At 42.5% G+C, this 16808-nt stretch overlaps 1 protein-coding gene across 1 annotated transcript in view; it reads left to right on the forward strand.

The window, feature by feature from the left end:
• LOC136392261 (leucine-rich repeat-containing protein 37A2-like) overlaps positions 1–14483 on the forward strand; it is a 36772-nt gene extending 22289 nt beyond the window's left edge. Inside the window, exons 6-15 of the mRNA XM_066364331.1 lie at positions 1121–1192; positions 1776–1850; positions 4493–4608; positions 6959–7093; positions 7337–7464; positions 7850–7954; positions 12499–12539; positions 14037–14061; positions 14141–14274; positions 14386–14483. Coding sequence (XP_066220428.1) covers positions 1121–1192; positions 1776–1850; positions 4493–4608; positions 6959–7093; positions 7337–7464; positions 7850–7954; positions 12499–12539; positions 14037–14061; positions 14141–14274; positions 14386–14467 — 913 coding nt within the window. The 3' untranslated portion in view covers positions 14468–14483. The remainder of the gene's footprint in view (positions 1–1120; positions 1193–1775; positions 1851–4492; positions 4609–6958; positions 7094–7336; positions 7465–7849; positions 7955–12498; positions 12540–14036; positions 14062–14140; positions 14275–14385) is intronic.
• Positions 14484–16808: the final 2325 nt, after the last annotated feature.

Consider the following 16808-nt stretch of genomic DNA (forward strand, 5'->3'; position numbering starts at 1 on the left):
ATTTGTAAAATGGGATAATAATAATATCTATCAATAAGGTTATTGTGAGGATTAAATGTGAAATGTTCATCACAGATGACAGCAGCCTAATAGATATTAGCTGTGATAATCACCTTTATAATATGCTGCAAAAGTACACTCATGATTCTTGAATCGAGTTAACCTAAAGACAGGTATCTTTATCTTTCTTCCTGTTTTCCTGTTTTGCTTATTTATTTTAAAGAATTGAGAAGAAAATTTATTCCAGCATTTGGAATAAAAATTTGTGTCAAAATTTTTATTTCATTGAATGTAAACAAAATGTAATTTATATATAAAACAAACATGTCTTACCTAGTAAATGTCAGGCAGTACCAGTCAGAGAAATTGACAAGTAAACAGGTGATTACATACAATCTAACAAAACCTGTGCTGCAAGAAGACACATGCGCCTATGTGATGGGAGTGGGGCTTTCAGCAGCTCCTTTTCTATTTATCCCTTCCTTGGTTTCAAAAGCACGGAATTAGTTCGTTTTTGTTTTTAACTGGGTGATTTAAACTGTGGAATTCTTTATATTTCTAGAGATGAAAGAAAAGTACTTTGAATTACGGAGGACACTACATAAATTACAGTATTTCCTGTAGAGAAAGAGCTTCCTAATAGCACAGTCACGTCTAGGTTTTTTATTGATAGAAAGATTGATTGATTGATTTTAGAGAGGAGGGACAGAGAGAGAGAGAGAGAGAGAGAAAGAGGGAGAAGCAGGAAGCATCAACTCACATATGTGCTTTGACCAGGCAAGCCCACAGTTTCAACCCAGTGATCTCAGCATTCCAGGTCAGTGCTTTATCCACTGCGGTACCACAGGTCAGGCCTAGGTGTTTTAATCTGAAAAGTTCTTGAGCATATATTTTTCCTTTGCTATTCACTTTTTTTTTTTAACTTTCTGTTCTTCACTTTATCATTTAGAGACCTGCGTCATTCCCCAAAAAAGAATGTTTTAGAAATTCTTAGGGTGATCTATAGGTAAAGACAGAATATAATTTTTTAAACTTCAAGTTTTGTACTAACAAAATGAATATAAATTTTCATGGCAGTTATTGAAAATGCAGATAATTTTAATTCCATTGCATTTTTCAGAATTCTCGATCAAAATCCTCTAACCACAATTGAAGATCCAAATCTTTTGAAGTTGCCAGCATTAAAATACTTGTAAGTATTGCAACATCTCATGCCTCATGAGATGGTTTCTGCTCTTTTTTTCATCAAAGATTAAGTATTTTGCATTTTGACTAAAAAGTTAAAATTTAAATTTTAACTGGGTTATTACTGAAAAAGTTATTGGAACAGAAAAATGATTGAGAAAAGATGTATGTGGAAAAGCCAGCCAGCAGAGGGAGGCAGTGTGCTGAAGAACACACTCAGAGCTGGGACATGTAGGTGCAGGTGGAAACACCATTGATGTTAGAAAAGCGAAAGGAGTAAATTGTACATTATGCATTGTTTTAAAGAGTAATCCAATAGTGGATACAATTGAGAATGAGAAGTGGGATAATGGTAAAATAAGAAATATAAAAAAAAATTGTACTGTTCACCAAGGTCATTAATTTGATGATGCAAATAAATTTAAATTTCTTCAAGGCAAGCTCTCTGAAATTACCATCTCTGGCAAGAAAACGCTTGAGCTGGTTGACAGAGAAGCTAGACTGAAGTAAATCACATGTTAAGTGTCTTTTGAAGTGTAGAATTTTTTCCTTTGGGTTCATATCATGCATCTTTGGGCTTTCTCCTTCAGAGACCTGGGAACAACAGAGGTGTCACTTAAAACAGTTGAGACTATCATCATGAAGACCCATGAATTGGAAAAACTGTAAGTTGACAGCACCAAAATCAAACTGTTTATCACATGGAAAAGTATTTTCATGTCTCCTTGCCCTCCCTAATCCCAGTGCATCCACTGATCTGTTTTCCGTTGATGTAGATCAGTTTGCATTTTCTAGATTTTTGTAATATTCCTTAAATTTGATTTGTTTTGGTCCAGGATCCAATCAAATGTCAAGCATCACATGTCATGTTTTCTTTATTCTAAAACATTTTCCGGCCCTGGCCGGTTGGCTCAGTGGTAGAGCATCGGCCTGGTGTGCAGAGGTCCTGGGTTTGATTCCTGGCCAGGGCACACAGGAGAAGCGCCCATCTGCTTCTCCACCCCTCCCTCTCTCCTTCCTCTCTGTCTCTTTCTTCCCCTCCCTCAGCCAAGGCTCTATTGGAGCAAAGTTGGCCCGGGTGCTGGGGATGGCTCCATGGCCACTGCCTCAGGTACTAGAGTGGCTCTGGTGGCCATAGAGCAACACCCCAGATGGGCAGAGCATCACCCCCTGGTGGGCGTACCAGGTGGATCCTGGTCAGGTGCATGCAGGAGTCTGTCTGACTGCCTCGTTTCCAGCTTCAGAAAAAAATAAAAATAAAAAATAAAACATTTTCCTACATATATATTAATATATATTTATTTATTTTAAGAAATTTATTTATTTCCTACATATACATATATATATATATTTGTCTTTTATGACACTGGCATTGTTGATGTGTATAAGACCATTGTCTGTAAATTGTCCCACAGTCTGAATTTGTATGTTTGATCATGAATAGGTTCAAAGAAAACGTTTTTAGAAACAATCCTACATAGGTGATACATCCTTCCTATTTCATCACTTAAAGTTCCCATAATACTAAGTTTGACCACTTGGTGAAGGTGGTATCCCCCAAATCACTCTATTGTAAAGTTACTTTTTCCCTTGGTAATAAATGTGGGCTGATACGTTGAGATCAGTGAAGATTCTACTTTCAACTTATTACCCAACTGTGCATCAATAATAATCTTGTCTGTATCAGTTATTACATCGATTGCAAAGTGATACCTTTTCCTATTATTCCTTATTTACTAGCTAGTATTACTCTATAAATAGCTCCCATTATTTTTTAAATTTTAATTGATTTTAGAGAAAGATAAAAAGAGAGAAAGTGAAATATTGAGTTGTTATTCCACTTGTTTATGCTTTCATTGGTTGACTCCTGACCCGGCATTGAACCTGCATCTGCAGCCTTGGCATATTGGGATGACGCTCTAAGCAACTGAGCTATCTGGCCAGGACTCCACTCATTTTCTTTTTGAGAACCAATTTTTTTTGTGTGTGTATTTTTCTGAAGTGAGAAGTGGGAAGGCAGAGAGACAGTTGCCAGCATGTGTCTGACCAGGATCCACCCAGCAAGCCCACCAGGGGGCAATGCTCTGCCCATCTGGGGCATTGCTCCTTTTCAACTGGAGCCATTCTAAAGCCTGAGATGGAGGCCTTGGAGCCATCCTCCAAGACCAACTTTGCTCCAATGGAGCCTTGGTTGCAGGAGGGGAAGAGAGAGAGAGAGAGAGAGAGAGAGAGAGAGAGAGAAAGGAGAGAAGGAAGGGTAGAGAAGGAGATGGGCGCTTCTCCTGTGTCCCCTGGCTGGGAATCAATCCTGGGACTTCCACACACCAGGCTGACTCTACCACTGAGCCAACCGGCCAGAGCCTTTTTTGAGTATCATTTTATTTATATTTTTTGTATTTTTCTAATGTTAGAAGCACAGAGGCAGCCAGACTCCTGCATGCACCCGACTGGGATCCACCTGGCATGCCCCCCAGGGGGTGATACTCTGCCCATCTGGGGCATTGCTCTGTGGTGGCTGGAGCCATTTTAACATCTAAGGCTGAGGCCACGGAGCTGGCCTCAGTGACCGGGCCAATCTTGCTTCAATGGAGCACTGGCTGCGGGAGGGGAAGAGAGAGAAAGAGAAAGAGAGGAAGGAGAGGGGGAAGGGTGGAGAAGCAGATGGGTGCTTCTGGTGTATGCCCTGACTGGGAATTGAACCCAGGACTTTCACATGCGAGCCGATGCTCTACCACTGAGCCAACAGACCAGGGCTTGAGTATCATTTTAACTTATGGGCTCTGCTTTAAATTACTATGTTATACCTTATTAACATTATTCTTTTGAATCTTCAAATATTATTATTTACAAATGTTTTTTATGCCCAGAGTAATTTCTAATATGTTTATCACTCACAATTAGGGATTGAGAAATTGACTCCACAAGTTGGGAACTTATTCAGGGCCTTTTTAAGAGTCTTTTCCCTTTTTGTGTACACTCTACCCTAAGTGAGACTTTTGGGTTGTGAGGATATACTTCTGAATTAAAGTATAGATCTGTGTCACCCAATTCTAATCCCTATCCCCTTCATGCTAGGCATTCCATACCCACTGCCATTCTTCCCCTGCTGTTGGGCACTTCGGGCCTCCTCTCTCTTTATGTACAATATTCAAGGGTAGCGTATGGACAGCGGATCCCTACCAACCTGTTCAGGCGATGTGGCCCAGCGACTTTTTCTCCACAGCCCTGTGGTAGCCTTGAGCTACCTCTTCTGCCTACTCAAGTAACTCCTGTGCACTAACTGAATTCTCTGTGTTTCCATTTGTAGGATCTTACCCAGCCGTTTGTCCTGCTGCCTCTGCCAATTGAAAAATGATATTGAGGCTGTCAGCAAGACAATTAAACTGCACTGTGAAGCTGAATGTGTGGTAAACACACCTTGTGGTGAGTCCGAATTGCCTGCTGATAAAATGTTAATTTTATTATGTCTTAGTATTTTTATTTTTAATGGATGATAAATTTTAAACAAATAATGTAATTGCACTTTATTCATTCATTTAGAGTTCAACACCCTACATTATACTCCCCTGCTAAAAGTCAGGTTAAGGCACATGAGAAAGGAATGGAAGGGGAAGGGAAGTAACATTAATGGTCACATACTGTGCGTTGTGCTCTCTGCTTGGTGCTTTACTTCCAAATGAGAACCTGTTCATTAGTAATTTACAGTTTGTAAACAGGTCTGTATGCATTAGGTTTCATTCCCCTTTGCTTTATAGGACAGGTATAGATAAATTTTTAATTGGCTTGTTTTTGCAATTTTTTTTTTTGTGGGACAGAGAGACAGAGACATTGAGAGGGACAGATAGGGACAAACAGGAAAGGAGATGAGAAGTATCAGTTCTTCATTGTGGCACCTTTGTTTATTGATTGCTTTCTCATATGTGCCTTGACTGGGGGTGCCAATTGAGCCAGTGAACTCTTGCTCAAGCCAGTGACTTGGGCTTCCAACCAGCGACCTTTGGACTCAAGCCAGTAACTATGGGGTCCTCAGCACCCCAGGTCAATGCTCTATCCACTGTGCCACTGCCTGGTCAGGCTGCTTATGCAATTTTATAAAGAGAGTACAAATTGCACTATTTCATGAACATTTTATTTGGAACCTGAGAGTTTCTGGTTTGATCAGCAGAACTGCTCTCCAGCCCTTCTAATGGATGGAGGCTCTTGTGTTCTTAAACTGTCCTGCTCCAAGCCTGCTCTGAAGCTCAAGTTTTTCTATCCACCAAACACTCAGGTGCTTTGAACTATTTTTGTACACATTAGGTTTATTTGAACCCATTTGATCAGTTCCAAAATGTATCCTCCTGCCCCGATAGCTTGAATATGGGTCTCTGTCAGTGATCTGGGCCACATCATAAATAATAACACTTTGCTACTTATATAAAGACAGTGTCATTTATTTTTCAAAGCAATTTTTTGACCAAATAGATGAGTCCTTTTTACTCAAAAATGGGCAGAACAGGCATTTTCATCTCCTTTTACAACTGAGCAAAAATAGCATCTAAAAGTGTTAATTGCTGTCCCCTAGTGACCAGGTCTCCTGCTTCCAGTTTGGGGCTCTCTGAAGCCCGTGCTTCCTTTCTTAGTACTCCAACCTCCTTTTCTGACCTTGTCACCACCAGCAGCATACTTTTAATTCTTTCCTAAAAGAAACCCTGCTGCACAAACGTACACTTGACCTTCATGTGGTCAGAAGCTTTGGATGGTTCCCCAAGTATAACTGAAAATATAAGACATGACATAACCTACATCCTAGATGCCTGCTGAAAATTTTCTTTCTTTTTCTTCCAAGTGAGAGGACATAAGATACACAAACTCCCTCATGCACCCTGGCTGGGATCCGCCTGGCAACCCTGCCTGAGGCCGATTCTCTGCCCATGCTCACAACCAAGCTATTTTTATCACCTATGGGGAGGCTCCACAGAGCCATCCTCAGTTCCTGGGGCTGCCGTGTTGAACCCAATCCAGCCATGGCTGCTGGATGGGAAGAGAGAGAGCTGAGGGAGGGGCAGAAATGCAGAATCAGATGGTTGATTCTCCTGTGTGCCCTGACCAGGAATTGAACCTGGGACATCCACAGGCTGGGGTACATGCTCTACCACTGACCCAACCAGCCAGGGCTGATGCCTGCCTAAGTTTAATCAGAGCTAGTGTGGACATAGTGGTTTTTCCTGTATAGAGCCTTCTGCTGTGGGTGTCAGGATATGTGGCAGCAGAAACCAAGCTGAGGAGTGGGTGGTAGGTTGGGAATGGCAGGTCCAGATGAGGACATGTTGGCGCTGGGTGTTCATCATGGTCACCTGTGATGGTAACAGGAACACGAGCACACTGACACGATGGAGAGAGGAAGCCTCATGCTCCCTCCGCATCTGAGGACAGGATGGGGCACATGAATGTGAGGAGTCACGTGGATCTGCAGAGTCTACCTGAGAGGTGTCTTCCAGCCTTGGCTTTTCCTCAGTACTGGGCAGGTGTCCCTTGGGGACCAGAAGAATAATTCTAAATATACCTACTATAATCATGCTATGTAGCCACTTTTGAAAAAGATACCTTTTCTGCTTCTGTTACATTGCCAAGCATAAGTTTAAGTAGGGGTTTTTTTTTTCCTCCTCTGTAAACAGCACTGAGATATCTGCCGATTCCTAATTGATCTGGGTTGAATGCAGGCTGTGGACTGACAAAAGCTGTCCCATGAGTGTTTCCTTATCAAAAGTGGTCTCTTCTTTTTTGACAGAAGAAGAACTGTCCACAGCAAAGGCAGCGTTATTAGATGCAGTAAGAAGCCATAGAGAAAGCACCAGCACTGAGCTGACTATTGAACCGGAGAAGACGTCCCCAGAAACACTTGGCAACATGCTGTCAAACTTGATGAGTGAGTAGCTTGATTTTAATGACAAAACTGATGTTCTTAGAGCACTAAGTTACATGCTGCCTTATTTCATGAAGGGAAATACAGAAGATAGAGAATCAACATTATTAAATTCTCTTTTTCAAATGTACAAGGTGGAGATATGCCCAATTCGTGGTAAATGCAATAGAGGGAGCCCTTCTCTAAACCTGAATTTTACAATTCAAGTTACAAAAATAATTGAGGAAACTCTGATTTCTGGAATAGGACTCCTGAAGAAGCTTCTCAAGGGTAAGGAACAAGTCGAGGTTCCCAAAGAAGAGTGGGAGACGGGCCAATTGGTTAATACGAATACAAATGCCCAGGATGAAGAGGAAGAGCAGGAGTCAAGTGAGGTGAGGACAGCTCCCAAAACACGGGACCTGGACTTTAGTCAGAGTGGGACAGGCCATGAAAGCACCGGCAGAGGACCAGGGGTGCCTAGTCTGTGTCTTGTGTTGCCATGTGACTTTGGCGAAGACAGTGATCTCCCGCTCTGCTCATTTAGAGACTGGTGCCACTGTCCTTAGGGTAGATGAGAAGGGGACCTAACACACAGGATAAATTGTACAAGAAAATCCTAATGCTAAGATTACATAACACGGTACATTGTGTGCATTCTTGAAGAACCTGAAAGAGTGGTATTTTAGAGTAATAGCTATTCTTTAGAATAGACTCAATAATAGTTTTTATTTTTTCTATCTGGTTTCTTTAAAAAGTTGTTCTTTTATTTTCTTTTAGATGAAAACAGAACTTCCATCCTACCTGTTGAACAAAAAACTCATCGTGGCCATACCTATTTCAGTGGCAGCAATGATGTTCATTTTTCTTTTGTGTCTCATCTTGGTAAGACATCAGTTAATTCAGGTTTCCAAAATACATTCTGTCTTTAGAACAGATTCAGAACCCACAAACAGATAATGAAAGCCACTTTCCCACCTATTCCTACTTGATATTTCTCTTTAGTCACAAACACTGAGATATGTTTTGTTCTTTTATTACAAACTGTATTCCAGGAATTTTTAAAGGATGTTTCCTCTCAGAGATGTATTAAAATTGACATCAAGAAAACAAGCCACCAGACCATGTTGAGAAGGTTAATAGGCCAGAGTTGGCATGATAGCAAAATTCCTGCAGCTCAAAATGAACATGTTCATTTCATCTACTGTACTCTAAAATGACTCTTTCTGATTTCTTCTCTTGTTGGCTGCAGTGAGGAGAGATACAGAATCTCCATCCTCATGGTGCCGTGCCACCCTGGCTTAAAGGACATGGCTAATCAAAGTGTCTTCTTGTCAGTTCCTTACATTGACTTACCAGCTTTCTTCTCCAGTGTGTAAGGTGCAAATAGTTCAGTTAGAACACCACAACCTAAATCCTGCATCAGGCTTCTCAAAAGCACATCATAGTTAGTCACCTGTTCCTGGAGATGGTTTGTGTCCCTTTTGTTCAACTTTGTAATGGTTTATTTTTCAGCATGTAGGGGCTACCATCCAAACAGTGATGTAATAAGCTGACAATCCTGACTCTACCCTACTAATTTGCCTTGTTTACCTTTTCAATGGTCCTGGCAGCCCCTCTTTCCAGCTAAGGAAGCCCCTCCCCATAGCTAGCCACCACGCCCATTCCTACCTTTGTTTGTGCCTCTGGCCATCTAAAATTCCCTTATCTCTCTCTGCATGTGAAGTGCTATGTATGTCTCAAAAGCCAGCTCAAGTTCATCCTTCCTCATAAAGCCTTCCCTGAGTACTCCAGCCCCACTAGTCCTGGTCCTTCTGTCAGATTTGTTACCATTTTGGGGGCTGGGGGGGGGGGGGGTAAAGGGATGGGAGCAGTAGTAAGGCATGCCACTCTCCTGGGAATTTAAAAATACGGTAAATAATTTTTTAAAAGGTGAATCCCCAAGTAAGAAATTCCAAGGTAATAAATACCAAGGTCAGTACATCCTGGGGCAGAGCAGAAATGTATAGAGACCAAATGACTTCCTGGTCTATCAGACTCCAATAAAACCTGACTGTATGTATTAACTGCTTAAGATAAACAGGACTATCTGCAGAGGGTTGATCAGCAGTAAGAACAGAGAAAAGGTGAAGAGACCATTGTAGCGGTGGCTTAGGATAGAGATGGCAGATGTAGAGTCGGGCTATGGCTGTCGGGGAGACAGATGGATCCTGAGAACTCAGTATTTTCCATCCACACTGGATTCAGCTGATTCCTGCTCTCCTTCTGTTCTCACCAAGTAGGCGTCAGATTGTGCTTTACTGTGCCCCAGTGGCCTCTCTGTACACAATGTATTTTTCTAATGTGTGGACTAAGAAGCTGTCTGTGGAGATGTAATTCTGTTGTAATTTGGCATTCTGGATTTTAATCAATCGTGTGGTGTCAGCAAGGCAATTCACCAGTGGGAAGAAGTAAGTTCTCTCTTGGTGAAGAGAGTTTGATTTCTGAACCTAAGACACTGGGGACAAGCCTGGGCTCAGCTTGCCAAGGCCTCTGGGAAGAAGGCCTTTGTCCAGACAGTAGCAAGTATGTCTCTTAGTGGCATACAGTTTTTTGTTTTATTGGAATTCCCACAATCTTTTATATTGTCTTTAATTTCTATGTACTCTATTTCCCCATGTATAAGATGCACCCCTTTTCAAAAAATTTGGGGTCTAAACACTGGTTGCCTGCTATACAGTGGTCGTAGATTATTTTACATTGCATTTCCTGCTTTTTTGCTCCTGTTTTTATGCTCATTGTTGAAGACAGTGATTTGTCATCAGATACAGATGAGGACAAGCTAATGGATGGGAGTTTTGACAGTGATGAGGAGTTGTATGAATTTTATGATGAATAAAACTTGAGTTCAATAACTTTATGTAATAGTTTATTTTTCAAAATTCAGGCCCCAAAATTAAGGTGCATCTTATACAAGGGGGCATGTTATACATTGGGAAATACAGTAGTTGAAATTTGCATTTGTGTTTATTTATGGAGTTTTATTATCAGGGCAGCAGTGGGCAGCGGCAGCTCATCCCCAGTTAACCCCCTGAACCTGTCTCCAAGGCCCCCTTTTCTCTTTCTTCCTGAATTCATAATGAATTCTTTCATTACTTGCAAAAAAAAAATAAGGAAAAAAAATGTCACCTTTTAATATTCTAATCAATAAAAGAAAATGCAGAAGTGGCAATGCAAGAGCAACCAAACTATTTGAGGAGGGAATAACAGCACATCTGTATTTCTCACCTTAAATAAATGTATTTACATAAATGTAGAAAAAAAGAACTTATAAAAGTACTAGAAAAAAATAGAAGCAACATTTTTATAATCTGGTGGTAGTGAAGAGCTATCTGAGCTCACTACCACAGGCAGAACCATTTGACAGATAGGAACACCTTGTCTGTGACACAATTAGCAAACTTAGCACTGGTTTATGCCAAGTATAGGATGCAGAGTTTTCCATATATTGTCTGACTCAATCCCCACAATCACCTGAGGATATGACCTCCTTCCTCCATAGATGAAGATCAACCTAAGGTCCCAGTGGCAAAACTGAAAGTAGAACCCAGTGTGGTGTGACTGCAAAGCCTGTGCTTCTTACTCCAGTGTTCTGTCTCCTTAAGCCAGAAACACTGAGGAATATTTGAAACATTTAAATTCATGAAGTCATTGAAAGTATCAAGAAATTTCATATTAAAAGGAAAAACATAATCCAGGGGAGAAGAGGGCAAGGGCTGTGAAGAGTAGGGTGTGTATTGTTCATGTGTCACCATATCTGCCAGTCCTCTTATGGCTTATGGGCTGTGGGTTTTCTTAGTGAGGCCTTTGTTACCTCCTGGTATGAAAGTACTGATATTTTCTTCTAGTCCTTTTCCTAACATTTCTTGTTATGTATAATTTTTAGGTTTTTAAAAAAAATTATTTTTCTTAATAATTTTTAAAAATCTGTCAATTATTTTCCCTACATGAAGATCCAAGTGTTCTAAAATCATTTATTGACTGGCTTATTCTTTGTTCACTGACCTAAAATATTACCTTTATCTGAGTCTAATCTGCTGAGCCAGTTATCTTTTCTGTACCAGTAGCAGTGTCACTAGGAGATTCCAGTTTTTTTTTTGTTTTTTTTTTAATTTTTTTTATTTATTCATTTTAGAGAGGAGAGGGAGAGAGAGAGAGAGAGAGAGAGAGAGAGAGAGAGAGAGAGAGAGAGAGAAGGGGGGGAGGAGCTGGAAGCATCAACTCCCATATGTGCCTTGACCAGGCAAGCCCAGGGTTTCGAACCGGCGACCTCAGCATTTCCAGGTCGATGCTTTATCCACTGCACCACCACAGGTCAGGCCAGATTCCAGTTTTTTTATAACACATTTTGGTACCTGGCAGGGTAAGCTTCTGCTTTTTATATATTTTTTTATTTTATTATTAAATCTAATGCAGTGACATTGATAAATCAGGGGGAAGGATGGGGCGAAGGAGATAGAGGGGGTGGGGGAAGGGAGGGACACAAAGAAAACCAGATAGGTGACAGAAGACAATTTGACTTTGGGTGAGGGGTATGCAGCTCCTGCTTTCTGATCTTACTTTTTCATACATTTCATAGCTATTCTTGAATTATTTTCTCTGCCAAATGTCAGCTAGATAGTTTCTGTTAAACAAACTGTGTAGAAATTTGAATAGGATTGCACTGCATTTGTAGGTTAATTAGAAAATTGACACATTACAACATTCCAGGAATGCTGTATCTCATGTAGTGAGATAGAAGAGTTTTAAAGTTTCCATCACATGGACCTTAGACATTTCCTTTGAAGTTTATTCCTTGGTACTTTATGCATTTTTATTGATATTGTAAATGGGCTCTTTCTTTTATTTTCTAATTAGTTATTTGCGATATATAGGAAAGCTATTGATTTTTCCATGTTGAGTTCTTGATTTTGGATTTAGCCATCTTAATTGTCATGTTACTTGAGATAAAATTTTAGTCAATGCTCTTGGGCTTATTAGGTTGTGCATCATCTCATAATTAAATATCTTTTGTCTCTTTCAAATAGTTTGATTATTTTTCTTATTAAATTGATTAGGACTCTAACAATGATGAATAGTAACAGTAGTAACAGGTGTCCCACCCTTGTACTTGACCTTAAAGCTGCTGTGTTGATTTCTGGAAGGTATATATTTTTTTCTCCTGAGTCTTTTTTTATTAGGGATTATCTGCTGAATGTTACCTAAAACAGACAATAAACTGCATTGCCAGCTGCAAGCAGGACCCTACATTAGGGACTGTGGAAGAGTCCAAGGACTATTAAACAGAATTACTGTCCTCAAAAAGTTATCTCATTAGAAAGGGAAACAATAAAGATTCAGACAGGGGTTGTTGTGATGAATAATCATGTTGTTGTTTTCTTCCAAAACAGATCTGTCACAGATTCGCAAAAGAGAGAGAAGGAAGCTCAAGGTAATGCAGGTCTGACAGTTTTTAAAGTAGAATTTTAAAACTAGAGGAGCTCCCCTCTCTTGTATGTAGCCTGAGGTGAAAACTTTAAATAGTTCAGTATTCACTTGACCCAGAAAACCCCACAAAGTCATGCGAATCAAATCTTCCTCTTCACTTTAAGAACACTCATGAAACTGCTCAGGCCGTCAAGGATATTCATGTTTGAAAAGCCACCAAGTATCTGAAGGATGTTACTTTACAGAAGCAACGTGTGCTATTCTGTCTATAATGGTGGAGGTGGAAGGTGTGCTCAGGCCAAACAGTAGGTCTGGACACAGGATGGGAGTCCAAACAGAGTGATGAATTCTTTTTTTTTTTTTTTTTTGTATTTTTCTGAAGCTGGAAACGGGGAGAGACAGTCAGACAGACTCCCGCATGCGCCTGACTGGGATCCACCCAGCACGCCCACCAGGGGCTACACTCTGCCCACCAGGGGGCGATGCTCTGCCCCTCCGGGGCGCCGCTCTGCCATGACCAGAGCCACTCTAGCGCCTGGGGCAGAGGCCAAGGAGCCATCCCCAGCGCCCGGGCCATCTTTGCTCCAATGGAGCCTTGGCTGCGGGAGGGGAAGAGAGAGACAGAGAAGAAGGAGGGGGTGGGGGTGGAGAAGCAAATGGACACTTCTATGTGCCCTGGCCGGGAATCGAACCCAGGTCCCCTGCACGCCACGCCGACGCTCTACCGCTGAGACAACCGGCCAGGGCCCAGAGTGATGAATTCTTGCTGCACGTGTTTATGCTGAACAGGGGTTATAGACACTGGTCTAAAACAAAATTATTATGCACTGTGATTCTGTCCTATTCTGTTTGTATTCAAAAAAATACTTTGGGAAAAAAAAGACTTGTACTTTAGTGCTGGTTATGACCTTTAAACTGAGGTCACAACTCACTCATCAGTGACAGCCTACAGTAGGAAAGTCAGCAAGCTCGATAACTTCGCTAAGTTGACTCAGGCATTTAATTGGCGTGCTTTAAGTTACCGGATAAAGCAGCTAGGAAAATAAAAGCACCTTCTCCCACACCACCACCAAACAAATGCTGCATGGGAGACTACGTCTGAGGGGGCCGAGGTAACATGCTTCTGGAGAGTAGACGGCTTCTGCCCAGTGTGGTTGTGCGTTTCTGTTCACTGCACGAAGGCACCTGGCCAAGAGCCAGTGAAGTGGAGGAGGTGGCTCCTCCCTGGACCCCCTCCCGAGGCACATGCAGGGTCTCCCCAGAGACCTTGCAGGGCCATTTTAAACAGGCACAGAGAACTTCTGGGAGCCCAGCATGCAAGGAATCATTTTCAAGGTCCCAGGTCTGGAGCATTTTTCTCATGACTATGTACCCAGTACACATTTAGTCCTACTTAGACCAGAGTTGTGCATTGTGAGAGACATGAAAAATGGCACAAATCACTAATTGTTGGTATATGTTTTCCCCTGAGGGGCTTTTTGCCAATTATGGGACATAACAGAAGCTCTCCAGAAAGTGAAATGGAGGTAACTTTGAGGAGGGTAAAGTACTGAGGTGGTCAAAGGAGGGAAAATGCAGAATTCAGATTTCCCTGTCTGTTTATAGGCGGGCGGTGTCTGGAGCAGGCGGCCACTGGGGCTTAAAAATGTTTATAGACCACTGACCACCATTTGGAAAAAAAATATGGTCCAGAGGCTCCATGATGAGTCATCTGATGAGGATGAGTCACCGGACAAAATGTAAGTGATTGCGAACAAATTAGAATTCTTGTCTAAGGTGAGGAAATAACGAATGGTTTATAACTGTTCCTTGCACAAGTTAAAGGCTTCACCTTATTCTTCTTCCCCCAGGGATGAAGGTGAACTCACAGAAGTGAGGATTGAAGGATCAGAATCAGCTGCTGAGGACACAGGTGAAGAAAGGGAGTCATAACATCACCTCCTCCTCGGGCGAGCTGAAAATAGTATTGAAAGAATGTGCTCAGCATTGCTGACAAAATATATATTTTCCTCTTTTGAAATGTCTAAGTTTATAGCCGACGCTAGCCACGAGGTTAGACATTAAAACATAACTAGTTAAGCCCTGGCTGGGTAGCTCAGTCGGTTACTGCAGTGTTTTTCAACTGGTGGGCTGTGGACTGGCAGTTTTCTGGCAGACCCACACCACTCTACAGACCTCTGGTTGAGAACCACTGGGTTAGAGTGCTCACGACACTCCAAAGTTGCAGGCTTGATTCCTGGTCAGCACACATAAAAGAACCAACCTATGACTGCATGAATAAGTGGAAAAGCAAATGATCTTTCTCTCTCACTACCTCTGTGGGGAAAACAGCTGTTAGGCTTACTGGCTGGTTTACTGGCTGCAAGCACTTTGCCTGATTAGCGCATGAGCATGCGGCAGCGCCGTGTGTGTGTGTGTGTGTGTGTGTGGTGTGTGTGGTGTGTGTGTGTGGTGTGTGTGGTGTGTGTGTGTGGTGTTGTGGTGTGTGTGTGGTGTGTGGGTGTGTGTTGTGGTGTGTGTGTGTGTGTGTGTGTGTGTGTGTGTGTGTGTGGTCTGTGTGAGGCCATGGGTGGTGTCCCTCTGGGGCGAGTCTCCCAGATCGCTCTCCCGCCAGTGAGTTGTGGTTTTCCTGCTCCGTCGCCCTTCACTGCAAAAAGCAGGTTCTCCTTTATTAGCTCTTTTCCTTTTTTATTTGCTCGCCTGTCTTTGCGAGCCTCCAATAAACGGGTATGGCCCGACGCTTTTTGGCTCTGCAGTTCCTCTACCATCTGTCTACGTTCATTAAGAACCTACCTGGCCTGACCTGTGGTGGCGCAGTGGATAAAGCATCAACTTGGAAACGCTGAGGTTGCCGGTTCCAAACCCTGGGCTTGCCTGGTCAAGGCACATATGGGAGTTGATGCTTTCTGCTCCTCCCCCCTTCTCTCTCTCTCTCTCTCCTCTCTCTATAATGAATAAATAAAATCTTAAAAAAAAAAAAAAAAAAGAACCTACCTGGCCTCAACCACCAGCTCTACACTCTCTCTAAAATCAATACATTATATACAAATAAGCAGGCGCCATAGGCTAGAAGAGCAGAACTGAAGCTGGAACCCAGGGTAGCCAGTGCTTCCTTAGTAGCTGTGTGGTCACTCAAGGGTGAGAGCGGCTTCTGTCCTTGTTTCCCCAATCCAGCCCATCCCTGGGAACTGGAAAACACATCACCCTCAAGGGGTGGAGGTTATTAAGCCAAATAACAATTTGTCTGGTGCTCCCTCCCCTGGCTCACCGAGTACCAGTTATGTACAACATACCTGACCTCCTGTCCACGGAGCATCATGCAGTTCCGGTCCCTGGCATCAGGTCTTTGGGACTGGCAGAATATTTCGATCCCCGAGCCGACCTTCACGTGAGGTGGGGCCTGTCTTTTCCCCCAAGTGTTAAGCTCATGCACAAATGTGTGCCCTGTCTCGGTGTAGCGGGTTCTTCTCCCTTACAAGCTAGTGGAAAATTCACATTGGGTTTTTGGGTTTTCTTTCTTAATTTAGAAAACTCCCAATTGCTGGACAGCTAGCAGGGAGGTGCCGGAGAGACGGGGTAAAGAAGAATGTGTGAGCGCAGTAATTGCACAAGACTTCTCTCCTCGGGCCCTGATTTCAGGAAACACATGGCTGAGCCACTTCTCCATCCCTTGTCCTGCCGCAGCCTCTCCTGACCCCGCTGAGGGTCGGGTGTGTGCTGCTCGGCACCTCCCGCTCAGCTGGCACCCAACCCCCAAGTGACAATGCACAGGAGCCGCGTTGCTAGATCATGTAGTAAGTCAGTGACTTAAATGCCCGAGAGAGTAAAAGAAACTCTGAATGAACAAGCTTCAATAATTGACCTAAATGACCACAAAGGAATGCTGGTGGTTTAGCAATCTGAGATGGAGAACGGTGCCAGCCATGCAGGGGACAATGGCACACAGTCCTCCAGTGGGTCAGTGGGACTGGGAAACAGCCCAGTGTGTTTGTGGTGGGAGAAAGCAGGGGAGACGCAGAATTTATATTATTTTGTCTGTTTCCTAGGAGGGCAGTTTCTGGAGCAGGCAGCTGCTTTGGCTTACAAAAACAGATGCAAATAGTGTTGACTTTCTAGCCAAAAAACTGCAAAACTAAGTGTGTATGCATATATTGTTTAAATCTTTGTTCACATTCCATTCTTTTGACTGAACTGTATTCAATCTGTCCTTATATTCTCCTTGTGTGAAAGGCATCACTGTCTAGTCACACAGGCCAAATTTCCTTCACCATGC

This window comes from Saccopteryx leptura, chromosome 2 (genome assembly GCF_036850995.1).
Source record: "Saccopteryx leptura isolate mSacLep1 chromosome 2, mSacLep1_pri_phased_curated, whole genome shotgun sequence".
In the NCBI taxonomy this organism is placed as follows: Eukaryota; Metazoa; Chordata; class Mammalia; order Chiroptera; family Emballonuridae; genus Saccopteryx; species Saccopteryx leptura.